Genomic DNA, 21,614 nt, shown 5'->3' on the forward strand with positions numbered 1-21,614 from the left:
TGGTTACTTAATGCTTAAGGAATAATTTTTATTTTTAAATTTTTTTTTATCAAGGAAGACAGGTGGAGTCACTTACAGGGCAACACAACAGCTCACCAAAGTTTTCAAATTTCATTTGTAGAAGAAATTGAAAACTATTCTTCTTTTATGTCCTGTTTATGGACTACTTTGTTTTGTCTATCACATGAAACCCCAGTAAAATATATTGCACTCCTTTGCTTTAAAGTGACAAGATGTGAAAAAGTTCACTGCTAAATCAAGTGGGGCAACACAGAGGCGATTCTCTTTCCAGCCAAGCGAGGGCAATATTTCACAGTATTTAGTCTTCTGCCCCACAACCACATGCCTGGTGAATAGGAACCTTTATTTATAAGGTTAACAGACATATGCACATATGAGAGGTCATCATTTTGAAATGCATAAACAAATAAATGAATAATAGGCTCACAATTTTATACGACAAGGCAGTGCAGGGTCCCTGCCCAAGAGGTTGACTTATAAGCAAAGAAAGAGAGGGAGAGGACGGAAGAGGATTGAAACAGAGATGGGATGGGCAGCTATAAGGGGCTTTATCGTGTTAAAGGAGGGGGGCACATGGAAGGCAGCCAGGTGGACTGCTGGCTCACCCTTACTCACAGTAAATTCCAGAAACTATCTCCCTGATTCAGGGTTAGCAGGCTGAGTTACCACATTGATGTGCACCTATTGCTCCCTGTCTATGCCTCTAAGGGCGCAGCGAGGTGAAGCCTGAACAGAACAGACAAGCAGGATAGGAGATGAACTGTCTCCATTTGCCCCAAACAAGCTCCCCTGTATCCTTGAATCAGCTGGAGTCGCTGTCACCCCATTCATTATCTGTCATTATCTTTCAATTGGAGGCGGGCCAGGAGACTGTGCTTTCTTTGAAATGCCGGCCACGGACTTACAAGGAAATCGATGCAGAGGGGGGAAGACTATGGTACAGTGCCTAACCCCTTTTGTTGTTGCTGCTTTAATTAAAACAATAACAACAGCTCATGGATTCCACTCATATGGGGTCCGCTGGCAACCATTCCATCTCTTCCCATCTGGATGTATATTTTTTTCTCCTCTATCCCAGGAGTCTGCGAAACGAGCCTGTTTCCACAGTATCTATGCAAATGAAGTTTGCGGTGTTTACGTGTGTGTGCGTGTGTGTGGGTGTGTTTGTTTGTGTGTGTGAAACGCTGGAGGTTAATCACAGAGTTTTGCAGTGCACTGACTCCATGAAATAGCTGACTTTGAGGTTCTTCTCTCCCGTAACTCCCTCTGTAGACCTCTCCCTCTTTGTCTTCCCAGTCTAAAATTATCACTTCATCTGTCTCTGGGAGAAAGAACTCTGCCAATCATAAAAAGAAATAATAAAATGCAAAGAAAGAAATTCTCCCTTTATAAATAATACATAATCCTTTTACAAATCTTGCTGTCGTGTCTCTCATTACCTCTGTTCAGTCGACATCTCCTGTCCTGTTTTTCTCTCCTACTCTCATCCCTCTCTTTAAGTGCATTTCTCCTCATTTATTCTCACTGCTCTCCTCTCTTGTTGCCTTTGTGTCTAATCTCATTCTCACATCTGTCTTCTGTTTTTATTTTAACCCACAGTCTCTCCCTTTCCCTGATCTAATCCTTGATTTCTCCTGCCGTTATCATCCTTCCTCTTTTCTTCCTGTCATCTTTCCTCCTCATTGCCTTTATCTCTTATTGCATCGCTCATCGTGCATCTTCCTCATTAGAGCTGTCCTAAAGGTCTCCTTTCCTCCTTTTTTCTTCTCAGTCTCAGGAGAAGTGTTGCAAGCCATTCTCCTCTGTTCCTGGTTTCTTCTTCTTTTCTGATGCAGTTTTTCCTGCCCCTAAAATTGCTTCCTTTCACCCTGCAATATGCTTTCATTTTCCTTGCAATCTCTCTCATTCTGTCTCTTTTTGTGACTCAGTGGGACTCTTTTCCTGTCTCTTTTTTCTGTTCTATCTTGCGCACTTTCCTTCGATAAAGTGATTTGTTCTGCAGCTCAAGTCTGCGGGATAATCGTGTTGCTTTTCTAGCGGAAAAGAAGAGGTAAGGCCATGATGCGGGCAGAGGATGTTGGATGGGCAAAGGACTACATGGGACACAAGGACAAAGCATATGAATGGAGGAAATAGTTAATTTTTGCAATTTTGCTCTCCTTGTGATATCGATTCCTTTATTTGGCTTTTGTATAGCCCAAGTTTTTTCTTGCAATTCATGCAGCTTAAATTTCTTCACTTCACTAATTTCAACCACAAACATTAATGTATTTCATTGGATTTTGAAAAGAAAGACCTTCACAAAATACAGCATGAATGCAAAATTACATTGAGTCAATACTTTCTAGAACAACTTGTTGCTTCAATTATTTCTGTGCAGATCTGGTGACAAGCATTTCTGTCCAATCTTCTATGCAGGGACATTCTTCCCATTACAGAAAATCAGGGTGCTTGTTTTCCACCACACATAGCTTTTGCATGCCAGTAAAATGTTCACTTTTGGTCTCATCTAATCGGACAGCATTCAACCTCTCTGTGTCGCCACAATTCATAGCCACTAAAACACCCCAACAAGCCACCAAAATGAGTAAAAAACAAATCTCTCTGGAAATTTTCTTTGCAAAGGGAAAAAGGTCCATTAAGGAGACAAAAGAAGAGCTAACAACTTCCAAGAAAAAGAAAGCTACATTTAACCGACAATACCTGGAGACCTACTTAAAATACGAAGTTATCGCGACAGGTGATTTCCATGCACCAAGCCTGCTCTGCATAATATGTGGTAACCGGCTTTCTAATGAGGCAATGAAGCCTTCTAAACTGCCCTAGATGGGACAGTCTAGTTACAGAGAAACAGGCACAGAGATTCCACTGATTCAGCACTGTGGTGAGTTGTATTTTTTATGCCCTTTATGTTTGTTCTTGTTGTACATCTTATTTTAAAGCCATGCTTAAATGCTGTCATAGTGATCAAAGAACAGAGCTATTACTCGTGTTTTGTTGTTGGCATGATGTTACGGCAACACTGCTAATAAAGTTGCGAGTACACATTGGATTTATTACAACATTTTAAAAATACCCAGGTTTTTATGCCAGTCGTATCATTTTATTTTAGTTTGTATATCTGCCACACCTTGAAGGCCATAATGTGAAAATCCTGCCTGATATTAAACCAGTCCATGTTTCAACAATTGTCCAGAACCATTAAGTTAGGTGACGTCTAGAGACAAATGGTTGAAAGGTTTTCATCCAGGTGGTGTCAGAGTATTGGTGGCTGAACACAAATGCACTATTTTTCTTTGGTAAATCACATAAAATCTCCAAAACATCCATGAAATTTGTTGTTAAACCTGAAAACAGCACTATACTCCACCTATATTTTTAAATGTAAATTTTCTCACAATCACATTAAGATTTCACTCTCCTCTATCATCAATTATCTTATTCTCATCACATATACCCTTAATGTCTAGCATCTTGACACTTCATTTCCACATATCTCTCAGTTTGACCTTCATATCTTTATGTCTGATCTGCCCTTTGGCATATTGCAATCGCCTTGCTTCTCTCTTGTCCCAACCCTCTCTTCCATCGGCTGCTCGGTTTCCTTTTTGTCCCCTTCTTTTCCTTTCAGGACAGAGCTGGTTAGCCTAGTCTACTTTGCAGCATTTTATGGTCGACGTCTGTCACAGCCCCAACAATCCTGCGACAAAAGCCGCCACACAATACCCTCTACACCAGAACAGCAGCTTAAAGGAAATTTACAGGGCTATTACACATCTGCAACGACACAAGAGATTCACAGCGGCCAAAAGAGCTGGTCTTAACACTATTTAAAAGAAAAAAAAATAAACCAGAGGCTAGTAAAACATAATTGGAAGATGTCTATGAGAAAATACTGTGTATACTGTTTAAAACCAAATATCTATTAAATGTGTGTGAGCAGCATGATTTCGAAGCCCAAATGAAAATGCTCAACTGGCATTAATTACATAACCAAGATGACTGCCAAGACACAATCCCCTTTTTATTCTTGTACTCCAACATTCATTGTCACCCAATCCAAAATCCCTCCTTAACATCAGCAGAAAAAAAAGAAAAAGAGGAGATGAATTAAAACTTCAGCAAAATGCTACTCTAGTTTTCCATTGAGCAGAAGTAATACAACCAAAACACCCCTATGGATTAAAAAGATGCATTAATAGAAATCTCCCTCCACCTCTGACTTTTCTGTAGCCTGTGTTCAATCAATTTATGACTCTGCTTCATCTCTTGGCCCCATGCAACTCTCTCTGAGGCCCTGTGTCTTGTTTTATCTCTGTACCAATCCCCTCCATCTCTGTCTTTATTCCATACACACACTGAATGCACTGTTCCCCATCTCTGTCTCACTTTTTTCTCTTTTTCCGCCTTCAGCCACTCCCTCCCTTCCCAATCTTGCATAACACTATCTGACCAAAACTTTTGTTCTTTGTGTCAATTAGTTTCTCTGTTGATACATATTGGACTGTTAAGCTTTACCTTTCCACATCACTCTTTATTTAAACACCTTTTCTTTTGGTTTGTCCTGAGAGTCAAACTTTTTTTGATTAGATTTCTCTGATATAATCTGATAAAAAAGATTTATACCACTTTTTTTTTAATCTCTAGCTCTTCCTCTTAATTATTTTGATTAAATTTACATTTAGATCCTTTGGTCCAGCCACTGTAACATGAAATAGTTCTAGTAGGTCATACTTTTATATTAACTCCTCCCAGGTCTTAATATTCATTACTAATTCTGATTTAATTAAATCCTTTTAAACAATTCAAAAACTGCCTTTATGTGATTCTACAATAAAATATTTCATGTGCTTAGCACTGTTCCTATTCTAATTTAATATCATGTTGCAAAAATCACTCTCATATTCACAACAGAGTTCCATTAAAAGATAAAAGAAACACTCAATTGCTGCATTTAAACTTACATCTGTAAGGAGTTTCCTTTAAATGAACAGAAATTGCCCTCACAAAAAAGTGGCTTATCTTGTCAATGGGAGCACATTAGTGCAAATTCCCCCAACTCAAAGATACTTATTCAGTAGTTTGCTATTTTGTTACTTTTTTCAGTAAGACATTGAGTCTGAAATAAAAGTCTAAAATCTATCTATTAGTTGCCCACTAAAGCAGTGATTTGCAACATCTGTTGCAAACAACTGAGGGAGAAGAGAGTTGAGAAAAATGTTCTGTATTTTCCCAAGTGTGCTGGTATGTGCAGAAATAATTACATACTGTATATCTGTATGTGATACATTAGTGTATTGAGACTAAGAATGTGGAATTCACTGTCTTCAGCATAATCAAACAAGATACCTAATTATGTTTAGGGGATTTCTAACCATCTGGAAATCAAATTTCAATACTCTATTAGTGCCCCCAACCTGGTCAGGTAAGTATTACTAAAATTAATCGGAAAGGAAGTTAGGTGTTTAGTTTCGCTTTCACTTTCAAGCATCTGGCATGCCGAAGTAACTTGGTGCTCACCAGGGAACACAACACAGCGTAACGTGGAACAAGTGGAATTTGTTTGCTTTTCTTGATGAAATGTTCATGGCAGCCTGGTTTATCTGGTTATCAACTTGTTTATGCTACAGTAGTCAATGAACATTAAGGCAACGTTTTTCCCCATGGCATTATATCTTCAAACGCTATTGAAATAATAATAAAAAAAATAATACTCTAATACTGGGATGTGGGTGTACTGAATAATTTTCCAATATTGTATTCCAGAGGTGTTTCAGCATTACACAGACAAAAGAAAAAAAAAAAAAAAAGAAATCCATGGTGACAGCACAATGTACAAAGCAAGGTCACTACAGGTGTCTGTCGAGCCCTTTCTGTATGGTCACCATACGACACAAAGCCCTGATGATTTTCTTGACAGTGTTGAAGCAAACAAAAAACTCTCAAAAAACTCTGACATAAAGCAGTCTCTGCCTTGAAACGGTTTGCACCTTGAGTGAATTATAAAGTATCACTCTATGTTTTTGTTATGTGTGTGTGTATTTACATATATAATATCAACACTAAATAAGACACCTTGTAACCGATCGGGAGCTATCATAAGTAAAGAATATTTTAAATTTCAGCCTAGGTGATTTTGAATCATTGTAGCTTGGAGATGTCCAACCATTAAAAAAAAAAAAAATAGAACAATTATTTTAAGTAAAAGGTTTAATCATTAGATTTATTAGATAACTGATGGCTGATGGACTGCTCAACATTATTTTTATTGTAGCAAAGTATTAACTTTTTTTATTATCTCAAGGAGGGGTGACACATAATCTGGTTCATATTGTTTAAGTGAAGAATAAAGTTCTTAAATATCAAGACAAATGTGCAAAACAAAAAAAATGCAATTCTGTATTAAATAAACTCAAGCCCCCTAAAAGGTGGAATTGGGTTCACAAGCCTGAGCTGAATACAGCACATCTCATTCAATCTACAACTGTAAATGTGTTGCATGAACTTACGAGTGATGAAGAGTAAGAGCAGGACCAGGACGAGGCTGTGCAGAGTCAGCGAGAAAAATCCAGGGAGGAGGCAACAAAGGCCAGAGCTCCGGACAGGCCTCATTGTGTATTCAGGTCGAAGATGTGTGTTGTGTGTATGTCTGAGCCTGCAAGTGTGAGTGGCTGTGCAGATTTGATCAATGACTCTTCTGTAACCCTGCCTGAACTGCTACAGAGATACGGCTCTGAACACACACTCACTCATGCACTAATGCGCTTGGATTTGTGCTCCACTGCAATGCTGCAGACACGTGCGAGGCACCTCGGCTTTTACTTCAGTGCTGTTAGACACAAGTTGTTTGGGAACGACACTTAGATAAAAGAACTCTTAAAGAAAGAACCCTCTATCAGAGCACAAGCAATGAAACTTGTTTTTGTAGCAAGGACACACAGGGCGAGTTTCTAAGAGGTCTGGGTAACCACAGAGTTTCTTAAATTCTACATCAAAAACGGTCAAGAGATAGAGTTAACGTTTCTCAGCAGACTATAGCAACTTGTGCTAGTCTATAGGAAGAAATCATTTAGACAGCTGGAAATGTCTAAAAATGCACATTTCGAATGGGAGAAAGCAATCCAAAAATAGAAAGTTGTTTTTTTTCTTGTGCTAAATCTTCAAATGGCAGTACAGGGCAATGGTGCTCTCCTTCCAAACAGATGCACTTATGCAGCTGACTGAATGAACAACAACCTAATTAACAATGCTATACCACAGTTTTACACTTTGAGAAACATATATTCTGAAGAAAAGGAGCTCTAGTGATCAGCCAACCCTTAACCACACCAGCAAACGATCTGCATGTCAACATAGAACCACACTACTCTATACTTGTAAACATCAAAATCCATGTAATTTAGTTAGATACAGCCCAAAACTGTCTTCCAAAGCAAGTCCAACTTATCTCTGAGGCTGGAAGCAATATGCTACAACACTGAATCCTCAAGCCAATTCTCGTATTCAAATGGATCAAGAAGGAAAGTTTCTGTGCTTCACACCCAGCAAATCAAGTATCAGAAGTCAATGTTCTTCTGAGCTATATACCCAAAGCCAACCAGAGCTCTGGAGAGACTAACTCACTCACTAAAACTCATTTACAGATGTCTAAAGTTAAATAAAACTCCTCAAGTCAAGTACTGCACTTTTAAGATTAAGCTTGTAAGTTCTTGGTCTGTGTTGAATGGCCAACTCACAAAGGCTTCAGCAAGCTCCTTTAGTTTCAGATATTTCTGTTTGCCATTTGTCCATAACATTATTCACTGGATGCTGGGGTCTCATCAATACACTTCCTTGTACACACAGCAGCATGAATGGAGAGTGATTTTTCATGGTAATTTACACTTCTCAGACTAATCACAGGTTATCAGCCTACATGATCGTGCAGTATCGACCTTTCTAACACTTCCTATGCAGCCTGCTCCACCGGCTGCAACAGAACCGCTTGCTGGAATCCAGACACACACTTACTTACAGGCGCTGATCTGAAACCTGCTGCGTTTAAGGTCGTGGCAGAGCGCCTCTGATTATCAGAACCTGATGTGATCTTTTGGTGAGGCGTGCAGCTCCGTGATGTGTGTGTGTGAGTGTATCCTTAAGCGAGTAAAACAAAGCGTGACGAGCAGCACCGCACACCTCGCTGAGCACTATCTGGTGGAATAAAGTGTGGGTGTCATTTTAATATCACTACACACACACACGCCTCGTCCTTTTTCTGTGTCCCGCTGTAAACACGATGAGCTCTGACGGCGATGGCCCCGACACCTCAGGCAAAGCAGAAAGTGGCTCATCAGAAGTCTTCTCCACAGTGCTTACTTCATCGGTCAACTGGCTGTCGCAGGGAAAATTGCTCTCAGTTGGTGTGCAACCAGCAGCTTGTGTACGGCTAGTCTGAGGCCTGGTGGAGCACAGATGGAAACTAAATGCATTCACGTGTTCAGACTGATCCCTCAATTTGTTTTTAGTTTATCTGTCCTCGCGTCCTCTCTTAGTCCTGCTCCTTCAGTCTGCCTTCTCGCAGCAGCTTATTAGTTCCCAAAAGTGAGTCCTTGTTTTGTTTCTTTTCATTCCCCGTAATCTACAAAGTCTGTTAAAATCCCAAAGTGCGAAAGCCGGCAATCACATCCATCTGTCCCTTTACTTTCCTCTGCTTGTTTATATAAGATTGGTTTCCCTCCCCCTGCTTAGAAAATGTGCTTTTGTCAGGGTTGGATCAGTGTCTGCATATTTTAAAATTCAAGTTTGTGAAGATTCGAGATGTGCATCTGGGGATGGTGCCATTGACAATGGGGGTCTTTCAGGTCGAAAAACAGTGGCGGAGTGTGTCTGCACGTGAATGTGCTTGACTGTCCAGTGTTGGCTAAAGCAGGGTGTACTTTTGTTTGAATGTTTGCCTCTTTCACTGTCTGCTGCCCATTAATGTACCCATGCAGAGTCACAGAAAAACCTCATAGTGCCTCTTTATGTTTAATGAACAGTTTTACAGGTTTTACAGAGCGATGGGAGCTGTACGTTTGCATGTTTTGTGTCCAAAACAGAAAAAAAAAAACATGGGCTCAGATTGTCTTCCACAAGTAGTAATACTAGTAGTAATAATGTAATAACTGTCATACATTATGTCATAGTACAGATTCAAGATTATCCGAATAAAGTAGACTTCTATAACGTAATACTGTTTTACAAAAAATTCCAACTAAATGTATTCAGGTTTGTGGTTGCCATGTAACAAGATGTGAAAAGTTTAAGGGTTATTAGTATCTTTGCATAGCAATGTAATTATGTTTAGTAATTTTGTTCGATTAGTTATGCTGATGTTAACATGCCCGATTGAAAGGAATCTGCCCTGAACTTTTATTGTTAGAACCCAGAATTTATTAGGAGCCTAATCAGTCTGTCAGCACATTTTGAACTAACACATCAAGCATAATGCAATTCCTTTGTTCAAGCTGATGCCCACATGTACTATCATTACTTCTATTGACCATAAAACTGGCATTACCAAGCCAATAGCGGGTGTTAACTACACCAGGCTCTTCGTCTTTGACTTTCATTATCCTGTAAACCAAGAACAGCAACACGGTTTTGCTTTTATCATAGCACCTCTGCTTGTCCTTAATCAGTTGATCATAAACTATGTGTTCTAATTTGCTGCAGGCGTTATTTACAAACATTGTCTCCAGTTCAATCAGAAACACCCTGTTCCCTATTATCAAGTCAAATAAAGTCAAATTCATTTATCAACAGCTTTTAACAAAATAGGGTCATTGCAGAGTGCTTTATAAAGCGAGAACGAACATAATTACAGACAGAAAGAAAACACATTGCAAATCATTGCACAAGTATGTGTGCATTGGTGTGTCTGCAAAGCCCAAGTGTCGGCAGCCCCCCCGATGGGTGTATTTGTTTTTTCTCGCAATGTGTGTGAAAGCACAGGAAGATTCCTGATACCCCCTTCCTCTCTTTACTTTCAGCCTTCCTTTCTCATCGAAATCAAATTTTTAATGGGCTTCATTGGTGCCACCGTGGAATAAGTGTTGCCAAAGCACTTAAGGGGCTTAAGTCAGCAGCGTGCTAAAAATATTAAGCACTCAAACAGCCTTACATGGATCCATGCCTGCTTAAGTATGCTGAGGAGGTCGTGCTGGCATTTAATACCAATGGTATTAAAGCACCCCGACAAGACGGTGGAACAGAAATATGAAGCCATACAATGTGTAGCACAACTGGGAGTAGACAGAGGGATGGAGGCTGAGGCATGAGGAGACATGGTGAATGGATGCAAGGTGAAAGAACAGAATGCAACTGATGATTACGGAAATGAGAGGAAAGACAGAAGAAGTTGTGCGCAGAAACTGGGGAGAAATAAAAGAAAAAGAAGCTAGCAATGTGGCGGAGGAAAGATATGAGGGAATTGGGCCAAGGTGTGGGAGGTAAGGGTTGATGGGATAGCTGTGAACCAGCAGCAGAGGGCTAATGCAGAGATTCTATCGGGAGGCTTATCCAAGATTAAATTTCTCTTTGTCCTTAAGGCGCTTCTTGGGTTAGCGGAAGTGTTGAATTTATTTCTTATGTCTCCCTTGAGGTTGTTGCGGGCAAGTGGGTTGGGAGCATGCTTGAATGTGTGTATGTGTGATGTGTTGGTGAGTTTGTCAGGAAGTGGGGAGTGTATATGCACATGTGCTAGAGTAGATGTGAATCCTCAGGGTTTATTAGCTGGTAAAGTGAGAAAAGAGGGCATGCGTTTGTGAGAAGTAATAATACATCAAATGAACATCCCCCTGGGGGTGTTCCAGGATAAGTGTACATCTACAGGCAAGATGGGATTTATGCAGACGTGTAAAAGCATAGAAATATGTCTTAATATCTGACTTTTGTTTCTTGGTGGATGAATACTGCGCCCAGCAAAAAAGTATGAATTTTTTTAATTTCGTCTCCCAACAACCACAAACTTATTTTATTTTTGGAAAGAATTTGACAAAACTTCAGTACAGATGTGCAAAGTGGGTAGAGGCATTGCAGTTACAACGCATCTGCTGTTGTAACTGCAATGCTTGGCACTATGAACAAATACTTAAATAACTCCAGTATTAACAAGCTTCACATGCTCCATATGAACAAATATTTAGATATAAATATCTAGAGATCTGTACCTAAATCTATTGATATGAAATGTATGTTTGGTTTGCTTGTTGGTTAAGTTGTCCAACAAAACTAACAAAACAGAACTACATTAGTAACCCCCAAAACAGACAATATTCTCAAGGTCGATACTTTAGATATTTTCTCCACTGTTCGTTCTGCAAGAGCAGAAGCAAAGATTAATCAATTTAAAAATGTGACTCAATCTGGTTACTTTGAGAAGCATAATAATAATAATTTTAGAAAACCATGTAGCTGGTGTCTTGAAGAAGCCAAACACAAAAGTATACTTTTGGGAGGACAATGTTGTTTGAGACTGCAGTGACATGCAGTCACAACCATACGGGTGCCTAAAAATACTACTGGGAAGATACATTTTCTGTTCATTTTATCAAAACAAAATATCACAAAATGTCTTGATTAAATACCACATCTTCCGTCCCTACAGCTTAGACAACAATATTACTTGGTTAGGTGTGTGAAAAGATATCTTTCAGCACAGAATGCTAAAAGAAGGGGTTTACAAATATCTGTTCACATTGATTCAACTGTTATTTAATTTCAAGATGTGGTTTAAACACTTTTTGCATAACACAACAGACAACAGAGATAGGGAAGCTTGTTTTCTGTGATTTTTACAACCCTATTATGACCAGAATCATATATGGGCCATCTGGATCTATTATGATTTTATGGCTGTGGAAATGTAAAAAAAAAAAAAAAAAAAAAAAAAAAAAAAAATCAAATAAAAGTGCAGTGAGTGGTTGCTTCTGCCCTTTTTCCAAGAGAATTTCATTTTCTAGGATGAAATTGGAAAACCCAAAAAAAGAAGAAAAAAAAAACATGTCAAATCCTGTTTGCTCCTATGTACAAGAAGCTGAGGTTTAAGACCCTGAAAATTAAAAGTAAGATGTGAGGAGAACTCACAATGTTTACATGTGATAATACTTCCTGATTAAAGCAAGACTGGCTTGGTAAGACAAGACAACACATTTTTATTTGTTTTTTTTTGTTTTGTTTTTTTGTGGGGGGTGTGTGGGCGTGTGTGTGTGTTAGCAATATGACAACTTGGTGAAAAAATTTAATAAAGCAGTGTTACCTAGACTAACAAGACCTTTACAAAATCTAACAATTTGTACACTCTGATTGTTATTATTGCATTAGACTGTTGCAGCCAAATAACTGAAGTTAGCAGATCAGAATTTAGATTTTTTTTTAAACAATAAAAAGTGTTTTCTTTGGGTTGTACACACAATAGACTCTGAACTGTATTAGTACATCATTCATTCTAAATGTAAATGCTCAGACAAATCAAACCCAAACTGAAATGTTCTCTATTCATAAGATTTTATAAAACCCAGTTGATGATTGGGAAAGCCTTTACTCGTTTTGCTAAGTTCTGTGAAACTTGTGTACCATCTTGTCTTATGAGCTGAATTTACTGATATACCACTAATTTAAATAAATGCTTTACTGTTGATCAGTTCTTTAAAGTCTAACTTCAGCGTGGAGAATCACTAAAAGTTGGGATTAACGGCTAGTCAAACCGGAGAAGTGACTCATAAAAATAATATTTTCTGCAGTTTCATTAGATCATTTGAGTTTAAATAAGGTAGCAGTCTGCTATGGAACAGGGCCCACTTTGATTGCTCGTGAGCGCTGAAATCTAATCTGTCTCTCCAAACTGCAGTTGCATTGCTTTTTGCTGTTGCTAAGGTACTTACTGCTCACAACAAAACAATATTACATATTAAATGAACAAAAAAAATCTACCTATTTCTCTTATTTTGATCAGAAGGAATATATAGTTTTTACTAGTTTCTTTGAAGATTTTGCAACTGTTCTCCCAACTTTTCCCTGCTCTTCTCCCACACTCATTTGCCTGTCTTCAAGTTTATGTTGCAGAGTTGGGTTTAATAGCAAGCCTAGAGCAATTCACAGGGTAATCCAACTCAGTTATGAACACACTAATTAGAAAAGCAACAGTTTCACGATCTATGGACGCCATCAGGGACTGCATTTTCCAAAGGTACAACTCGAGCTAACCTCTTGCTCCTGGGCAAAGGGATCAATACATCCCTATCATTGAGGTGGTTTCGAGTGACACCTCCTTTCTTACTTCACACAATTCAGGATTACACGGTTTTGATTTCCTTTATTTTCACAGCTTGTTGACAGCGAAGGACTCTGGCAAATGTCAATATTGCTCTCCTCATGACAGGCTAATAAGAATACAAAACAGATATCAGGATTTAATTCAATGCCTCTGAAATCCCAAGGATGGATGAAAATGCATGTACAAAAGTGTGACATTGGGTGAATACATATATTTGTACATACAAACTTAAATCTCAATATATTATTTTAAGACTGAAATATGATTTTGGCAAACAGAATAGGACCCTATCCAAAGAGTTTATAAGGCTAGGGGGAAAAAACATGAACGTCTCAGAATTCCTTTTAGTTGTTTCATCTAAAAGGAATGAAACAACTGTATGCAGTAAAAGAAACAACTGTATGCAGTACTTATTCTTCTCCAGCCAGGCACAAAGTTGAGGAAGCATTTTAGCTAAGAAACACCAGTCAGCAGTAAGTGAAGATGAAGAATGATGTTGATGACTGGTACTAGCATACATGACAGTGCTAGCTAAAACTTAGTGCTGTAGAATGAAATGTTTTTCTTTAGTCTAATTTAACACTCTGATGGCTATATAGAGATAGGAGTGGAGTGTTACTCTACTTCTATCTCTTCATAACAGAGTAATAATTTAGAAAATATTCCTCTAAATAAAATCAAATTCAAAAGATTTCAGTGAAAATATTGATGAAGGTGGATAATTATATGGCAAAAATATCCAAAAACGTCTTGCACTTAAAAGTATTTTGGAGATTAGAGTTTTTTAGAATGTAATGTGATTTTGATTATCAAATGTGCATACATAAAAGAATATATAAAAATACTCAAACTGAACATGTCAATGTTATTGAGAGCAGATAATTATTATTTACTTAAAATTCTTTCGGTAGTACAAATTATATAAATTATCTTTATGCAACCTTAAAATCTGCAACGCAACAATAGATGTTTTCTGTGGTTTTACATCAAGTTCTACCATAATTTCTTGACTGTTGAGCATTCCATCCATCCATCCATCCATCCATCCATTTTCGTTACACCCTTCTTCCCTAAATGGGGTCGGAAGGGTTGCTGGTGCCTATCTCCAGCTGCGTCCCGGGCGAGAGGCGGGGTACACCCTGGACAGGTCGCCAGTCTGTCGCAGGGCAACACAAAGACATACAAGACAAACAACCATTCACACACACACTCACACCTAGGGAGAATTTAGAGAAACCAATTAACCTGACAGTCATGTTTTGGACTGTGGGAGGTAGCCGGAGAACCAGGAGATAACCCACGCATGCACAGGGAGAACATGCAAACTCCATGCAGAAAGATCCCCGGCCGGGAATCGAACCCAGGACCTTCTTGCTGCAAGGCAACAGCTCTACCAACTGCGCCACTGTGCAGCCCTGTTGAGCATTCCACTTCATTAAAAAACTGTGGGGGGTAAAAGCTTATAAACAGATAAAACATCTTGTACTTTCATCTGCTTATGTCACTAACAAAAAACTAACCAATTATAAAAAAGTTATTTACTTTTCTTTATTTGCCAGCTAGCGCTTTTTCCATTAGCTAAATGTGACTGTGTGGTGAAGCTAACTAAAATTGAGCCAACAAACTTTTAGATTTTTAACCAATTAAATCACATTGAAAAAAGAGAGAAATAATTAAGCAAATCTTATCACTTCACCTACCGAACTCAGGACCTGAACCCAGCAACTGGCAGGAGAGTTAACTACAAAAAGGTATTTTTGTTTTTCGTTTTTATTATTTAGTGAATTTTTAACAAATAGACTATATAAGCATATATGTATGTGTGCCGCGTTGTGTGGATTAGCTGCAATGTTTTGGCGTGCCATGCGTATCACGGTTACCAGAATTTTTGCGTACCTTCTGATTATATCCTGCAGACTTCATCACCCTTCCTCAGTCTCTCATTTATATCAATCTCAATGCACTTTTACCTTGTTTTTCCCTCTTCATTGCACAGCAGTTCAGCCTTTTGAAACATGTTGGTGAAAAAACGTATATTAGCTGCATGACAGTGTTCAAAGCGTTTGAAAGAAGCTTTTAGTTTGGAAATTACGGTGAATGAACAAAACAACTGGCTGGTCAGTGAGAACCAGAGAGGAGCAGTTCACATATAGTTTAACTGGAACACATAATGCACATCACTAAGTGGAATAGGATGATTTGTAGTATTTACTGATGGAAAAATAATTGGGTGCACTTAATTATACCCTGCATTACTCTGCTTCAAATTTACTAGCTACTACATTTGTTTTGTGGACTGGAGAAGCCACAGTTAAATGACACAGATACTAGAACCAAAACTGCAAGTATGTTGGATAATTAAAGAAACACCTCAGCCTAAACATTCTTTTTATTTTTTTTAATTTAAAACAGATCTAAATAAATGTAGGTATTTTACGGAAAATATCACTGAACACATTGTAGCATAACAGCAAGCAAAACATTGAGAAGCATAAACTTGCATGCATAAATGCTTAGAATCAGTCTCATCAAAAGATGAGGTATAAGCCAAGATTTATAGCTTTACTTTATAATAGAAACCCAGTACATAAAGTAGGTTTGTGCTTAAAACATGAGATGATTCTTTTAACTTTCCTGTTTAAAAATTCTGCCAAAAAACATTGTTGAATCAGATTGAAGCATTTGGCTTCTTACAGTCAGGTAGTGAATAAGTTAAAAGATTTGTCATACAAATCAGACCTCCTTTGAGCTGATCTGCTCTCCACATGAAGCCAGCTGTGTTATGAGTGCCTGAGGACTGTCTAAAAAAGTTGGACATCTGACACATGTGTTACCACTAAGGATTCTTAAACTTGCTCCATATACTGTCAGTTGTAGGTGAATAACATCAAAGAAAAATCTGAGCAAGTAGATTTAATTTTGAGCAATAAAATTAATGCATTCCATTATGTTGTTATAACACCGCCCATGCGTTTGGGAACATATAAAACAGACGTGCGAAAGCCATAAAATAAAAGATTTTATTTTTTTTGCAGGAGTACAATAACTGTGGAAAAATCAAAGTTTTAATTTGACTGACTTATTCAGCATGGAAAAAAGAAGAGCCCTCTTAAGAAATAATTGTTTTCATTGGAACCACTGAGGCGACAACTACTGTCACACCTTAAAATTCCTATAAAATAAGCACAGCAGAATTATACTTTACCTTTTTAAGCTAATTGGAAGTGAACGGCTTTAACAGCTCTAATTGAAATTGAACAGCTATATAAGCTTATAAGCCATGAATTCCTGTTCCATGAAGTGATGTAGAAGTTAATTTCTATCAGCACTCATGGTCTGGCCTGGAATGGACTCATAATAATCACTATGTACAAGGTCACGATGAGCTGCTGGTGAACAACTAGTTGTTTGAAAGGTTGTAGCACCATTAGAAACTTAAATGTGACATTTGTGAAACTCTTCAGGGACTTCAAGTTTTTCACCATGTGGCTGTTAAATACAGCATTACTGTTTCTGACTGTAATGCCCACAGTTAGATACGGTGGTTAACCTGTGATGCTGTGAACCTTATGAAGTGTGCATGATTAAGAACTCCTTAAAATAGCAAGGGATTTAAAATAAAAATCATTCAACAACATATTGATCCACAACATAACCAAACATTTAAAAAGCAGCTATGGTATATGCACTTTTAATGCATAGTACTTAAACTCTTCCACTGAGTTGAAACCAAAATTAAATATGAAATCTACTGAAAACTTTACCAGGTTTAAATAACAACTGTAAACTGCAAAAGAAAAAATCAATATTCAAACTATAGTTTAAAAAGTAGTTGCGATATTCCAAGAAATGTTCTATCTGAAAGAAAAAGAAAACATAAACTGTCAAGAAAGCCACCACAGACTATTTTAATGCGAGCTACCTCTTAGTTTGAACAGACAAAACAAGAGGTGCACTTGTGAGAAGTTACCACAGCAGTCGCACCGGTTATTGTATGTGAGAAAAATGCTTCAGAGAAGGCGACAGCTCACGCCAGTGCGAATAATAGCTGTAACACTTGCATTGAGGAAAGCTACAGCAGGAATCCAGATAACTGCAGTTTTTTCTCATTTGCTCAGATAAAGAGAGCTGCTGGACATAAGGTGTTAGACTTTACAGGCCATCAAGGCGGTAAGGTTTTAACACAGACATGACACTTGCTGCTCTGGGCTCTTGCTGTTTTCCTGGCTGCTCTGTAAAAAAAAAGAAAAAAAGAAAAATAGATATTTGGTTTGAGTAAGAGAATGCATTACAGGCATATTTTATGCATCGCCATGCAAGTCCTCCCGCCCGCGCCCCGCCCTGCCCCCCTGTTGTGATGCAACTGAATGCTAAACTCAGCCATCTCTTACTCAGTAAGATAAATGCAAACAGTGTTACCTGCCAAGTTGAGAACGCACTGTTGAAGCTTCCTAACGAGTGTGTCTGTGTGCACCGAGAGCCACATACAACACTGCTACCTGCTGGGAGTTACACTCATTATCCATGCGGCATCACACCTCCCAGTGACAGGCTGCAACTCTCTGCTCACTGTTTTCTCTGCCGCTGTGCACGTGTCAGTCTCTGTCTTCTTTCCCTTCCCGGCGCATGTGCTAACATTTTTCTGTCGCCGGAGTGCAATTTTGTTTTGTTCCCTGATGTGAGCCCGACTAATAGTTGTCAGTGTGCCAGATGCGCGTGCCAGCTCCTGTCTCGGCCCTTATTGCTCGCTTATACAGCGTCTTGCAAAAGTATTCAACACAGAGAAGTTTTTTCCACATGTTATCACATAAAAACCAAAGACGGTGATGTTGAAGTTTTACGTGACAGGCAAAAACAAACAAAAGTATTAAATAATTTTAAAATGGATTCAAAAAAGACATATGGTTTTCAAACATATTAAAATTAATTGCAAATCTAAATCTGAAGTTTGAAATGCATTTGTATTCAGGGACCATTAAACTGACACCCTAAATAAAATCCTAGTCAACAAATTGCCTTTGGAAGTCAACGAATTGGAAAAAGAATCCATCAGTCGGTAGCACTGATATCTCTGTGAAAACCTTAGAGATTTGTTAGAGAACAGTGAACAAAGAGCATCATGAAGACAAATGAGCACAGCAGACAGGTCAGGGATAAAGTTATGAAAAAGTTTAAAGCAGGATTATGTTATAAAGCAAATGCTCAAGAAGCACTCTAAATCAATCATCTTGAAAATATGGCACAACTGAATGAACTGTAGAAATCACCAGCAGCACAAAACGTACTTGTCTTATTTCAGTTTCTACAGTCAGATTAATGTCTGCAAGCAAAACACTATGTGCGATAAAAAGTTAACACTGTTTATTCTGTGAGCTGGATGGACTCTGCACACACTATCCACTGAAAATTTAAGTTTCATATTTGAGTGGACCGATTTCCTACATTTCTCATGACAAATTCCTTCATTTTCCACAGTCCAAATGAATAGCAGGAGTTAGTTGTGGCCTTAACCCAGGTTCTTCTCCAGCAGGTCACCAACCACACACTTAGAGCAGCTCAAAGTAATAGTCTGGCTGATGTGCATCCTTGTGACTAGATGGGCTGACTCTCAACTTCATCAAATCAGTGTCACATAAATAACAATATGACCACCATTTCCTGCCAACCAAGTTTCTAAGTCATACATAGAATGCATCGTAAGGGTTTACTTTTGCACGGACGTGTCCGGCGGATCTCTGCTTTAAATTCACACCGAGTCTGCCTGGACCTCTGCGGAGGGAAGTACAATCAAATATGTAGGGGCCTTTGCCATCCAATAGTCAACCAATCCATAAGATTCCAGCCAAAGCTCACCTGACTGAACTTCAACCTCCAGATGTGCTAATCTGGTAGAGACCGCCAGCTGTAGCTATGTGATGTGATATTCAAGGCCACGCCAGCCTGTTAAAGCCAAAGCCTTTAATGGCTCAAAAATGAGCCATTAAAGGCTCAAAAATGACCATCCGGCCTCTGCAGGGGGGATGGTCAGTACACTGCAGTGAGTCTGTGTAGCTAGAAGCAGGTTGCTGTCGTGGCATAAGGTGGTTGATTAGAATTGAGTAGCAACGGGCCACCTTGCTGGAGGGAGCCTTGCCAACTGCCTTGCCCCCATTACGCCAATCCACAAATGCCTAACAATGGAGTAATTTCACCCTTGCATGATATAATCTTTCCTTTCACCCAGTGACTCAATGGAACCCTTTATGGCTTTTTATCACATCTCTCTCTCTCCCTCCCTACCTTCATCCCTTTCTGTCTTCCTCGATTGCCCCCCACCCCAAACCCGCTAACGCTCACTGCCTTTGTTGCATTTAATTCCAAACCTTTTCTTGCCCCCTCTTCTCTCACTTCTGACCTTAAAGAGTCTCTCTGCGTCAGAGTCACTCCTTTTACTCTTTCTGCTTCTTTGTCTCATTCTATCACTTTCTCTCCCTCTCTCTCTGGAGGAAAATCACACACTCATCAGTTTGCCGGCTCTGCTCCTGACGAGCAGCCTCGCAAGGAGAATATTAATGAAGCTCCTCAGCCAATTAACACCTAAAGCACATAACAACCTTTTATGCCAGTGGACGCACCTGAGTGCATGCATGCATTCATGCACAGACCGTATCTAAACACTTGAACAGAAATATGCAATTCCGCCCAGCATGCCCAATTTTCTGCCAGCTATTTCTAATAAGGTGGTTTATGTACAATAGATAATCACACATATACGTACGCTGTTCTCTAATAGTACTCTGGTAGAAGAAGGAAGAGCTTTATAGAAGCTAGCAGAAGTAATGAAGACAAGGTGATGCAGAAAGTGATGAACAGCTCCAAGGAAGAGGAGAAAGCCAGATATATTTACTGTGGAAAAAGGATTGAAGAAAAGGGGGGAAATCAGTGCTAAAGGGCTGCAACCAGATAGCCTCAAGCTAATGTTAAGATTGTGGTTGTAGGTGAGATTATTCAGACACACACACATGCTGGGCACTGACAGGCACCCATCGTGTCTTTGCCCAAGCAACACAATGCATAAAACATGTGTTAGAAAGGGCATTAGTCCTGAACTTTTACACAAAGTCTCAAACACACACACATTTTCTGGACATAAGTAGGGCAGTATCCTCGTATGCATAAAACATAGTGAAAGAATGCAGGCGCAGGGAGGGGTGGGGGTGAGGGAGAGAGGAAGAACAAGTGCGAATGGACAAAAAGTGTATGGTAATGACCCGGATAACGAAAGCCGCCCGCGAGAGGTGGAGAGTCAGACGCAGAGAGAGAGAGGGGTGTGAATGAACGCGATAAAGTCATAGCAAGGAGGGAGGAAGAGAAACTTTCCTCACGGCCCGCCGCCTTTGGATCAAACGGCGTGCAAATGAAAAATGGAGATGAAATAATTAGACAGGGTGACTAGAAGCGCTCATCTAAATATGTAAATGCACTTAATTTTACTTTGATTTGCTCCACCGCTTCCCTATCACACTCCCACTTTCCTCTTCCCATTCTTTCCCTCTTCTCTGTTTCCATTATGCTGTTTTTAGATTTTTCTTCTTTTCCTCACTCTCCTTCCTCCATCTCCTTCTCCTTAAGGAGAAGGAGCCTTGTTTTATCTGCTCCTCTGGCCTTGCTTTATCTGCTATGTTTCATTGCATATTAGAGAAAAACCATATTTACACACGAGGGCTACATTTTACAGACTCGCAGCAGTCTGAGGAGGAAATAGTGTGTTCAATTAGCTCATTCACGCCTGTCTGACTTCTTGATGTAAAGTGCATTTTGCACAAAAATATGCGTGTGTTGTGCATAATTATTTTGTAAAAAAATAAGATGTTACCCTGGGCTGAAAATAAAATAAACATTTTCCCGTAAATTTTAAGTGTTTTCACCCCTAACAAACGCAACCTTGGGTTTGTTTAACCTCCCTGAGTGAAATACAATCACGTTGTCCTACTTTTCTGAAGGTTTTGTCGAGATTTGTACACAGGAACAACCAACAGGGTGTGTAGAAAACAGTTTGAATAATATACAGGGTTGCTCAAGCTTCTAGAATACCCCTCCTAACTACAGCATGAATTGGAAATGTGCATATATTAAGATTCTACTTTCAGATAGAAGTTCATAAGAGTCACATTTTGTCTTTTTGCAAATCCAGTGAACTCTTTCAAGTCTCCAGATTCTCCAGCCTTACAGCTTTGACCGGCCTACCTCTTTGTATAATGCTGAATGGAGAAACTCAGTTCCACTTCACACTAAGGGATACCCCATGGGAACAGTTTTG

At 39.1% G+C, this 21,614-nt stretch overlaps 1 protein-coding gene across 9 annotated transcripts in view; it reads right to left on the reverse strand.

Annotated features, from left to right (window-relative positions):
- cadm4 (cell adhesion molecule 4) overlaps window positions 1-21,614 on the reverse strand; it is a 224,087-nt gene that overhangs the window by 51,940 nt on the left and 150,533 nt on the right. The window contains exon 1 of one of the 9 annotated variants that reach the window (XM_044117996.1): window positions 6,531-8,644. The exons of the other annotated variants lie outside the window; for them this stretch is intronic. Within the exon in view, the coding sequence (XP_043973931.1) occupies window positions 6,531-6,633 (103 nt within the window). The 5' untranslated portion in view covers window positions 6,634-8,644. Of the gene's footprint in view, window positions 1-6,530; window positions 8,645-21,614 lie in introns of those variants that run through there. 9 annotated transcript variants of the gene reach the window in all.

Source organism: Gambusia affinis, linkage group LG05 (assembly GCF_019740435.1).
Source record: "Gambusia affinis linkage group LG05, SWU_Gaff_1.0, whole genome shotgun sequence".
Taxonomy (NCBI): domain Eukaryota; kingdom Metazoa; phylum Chordata; class Actinopteri; order Cyprinodontiformes; family Poeciliidae; genus Gambusia; species Gambusia affinis.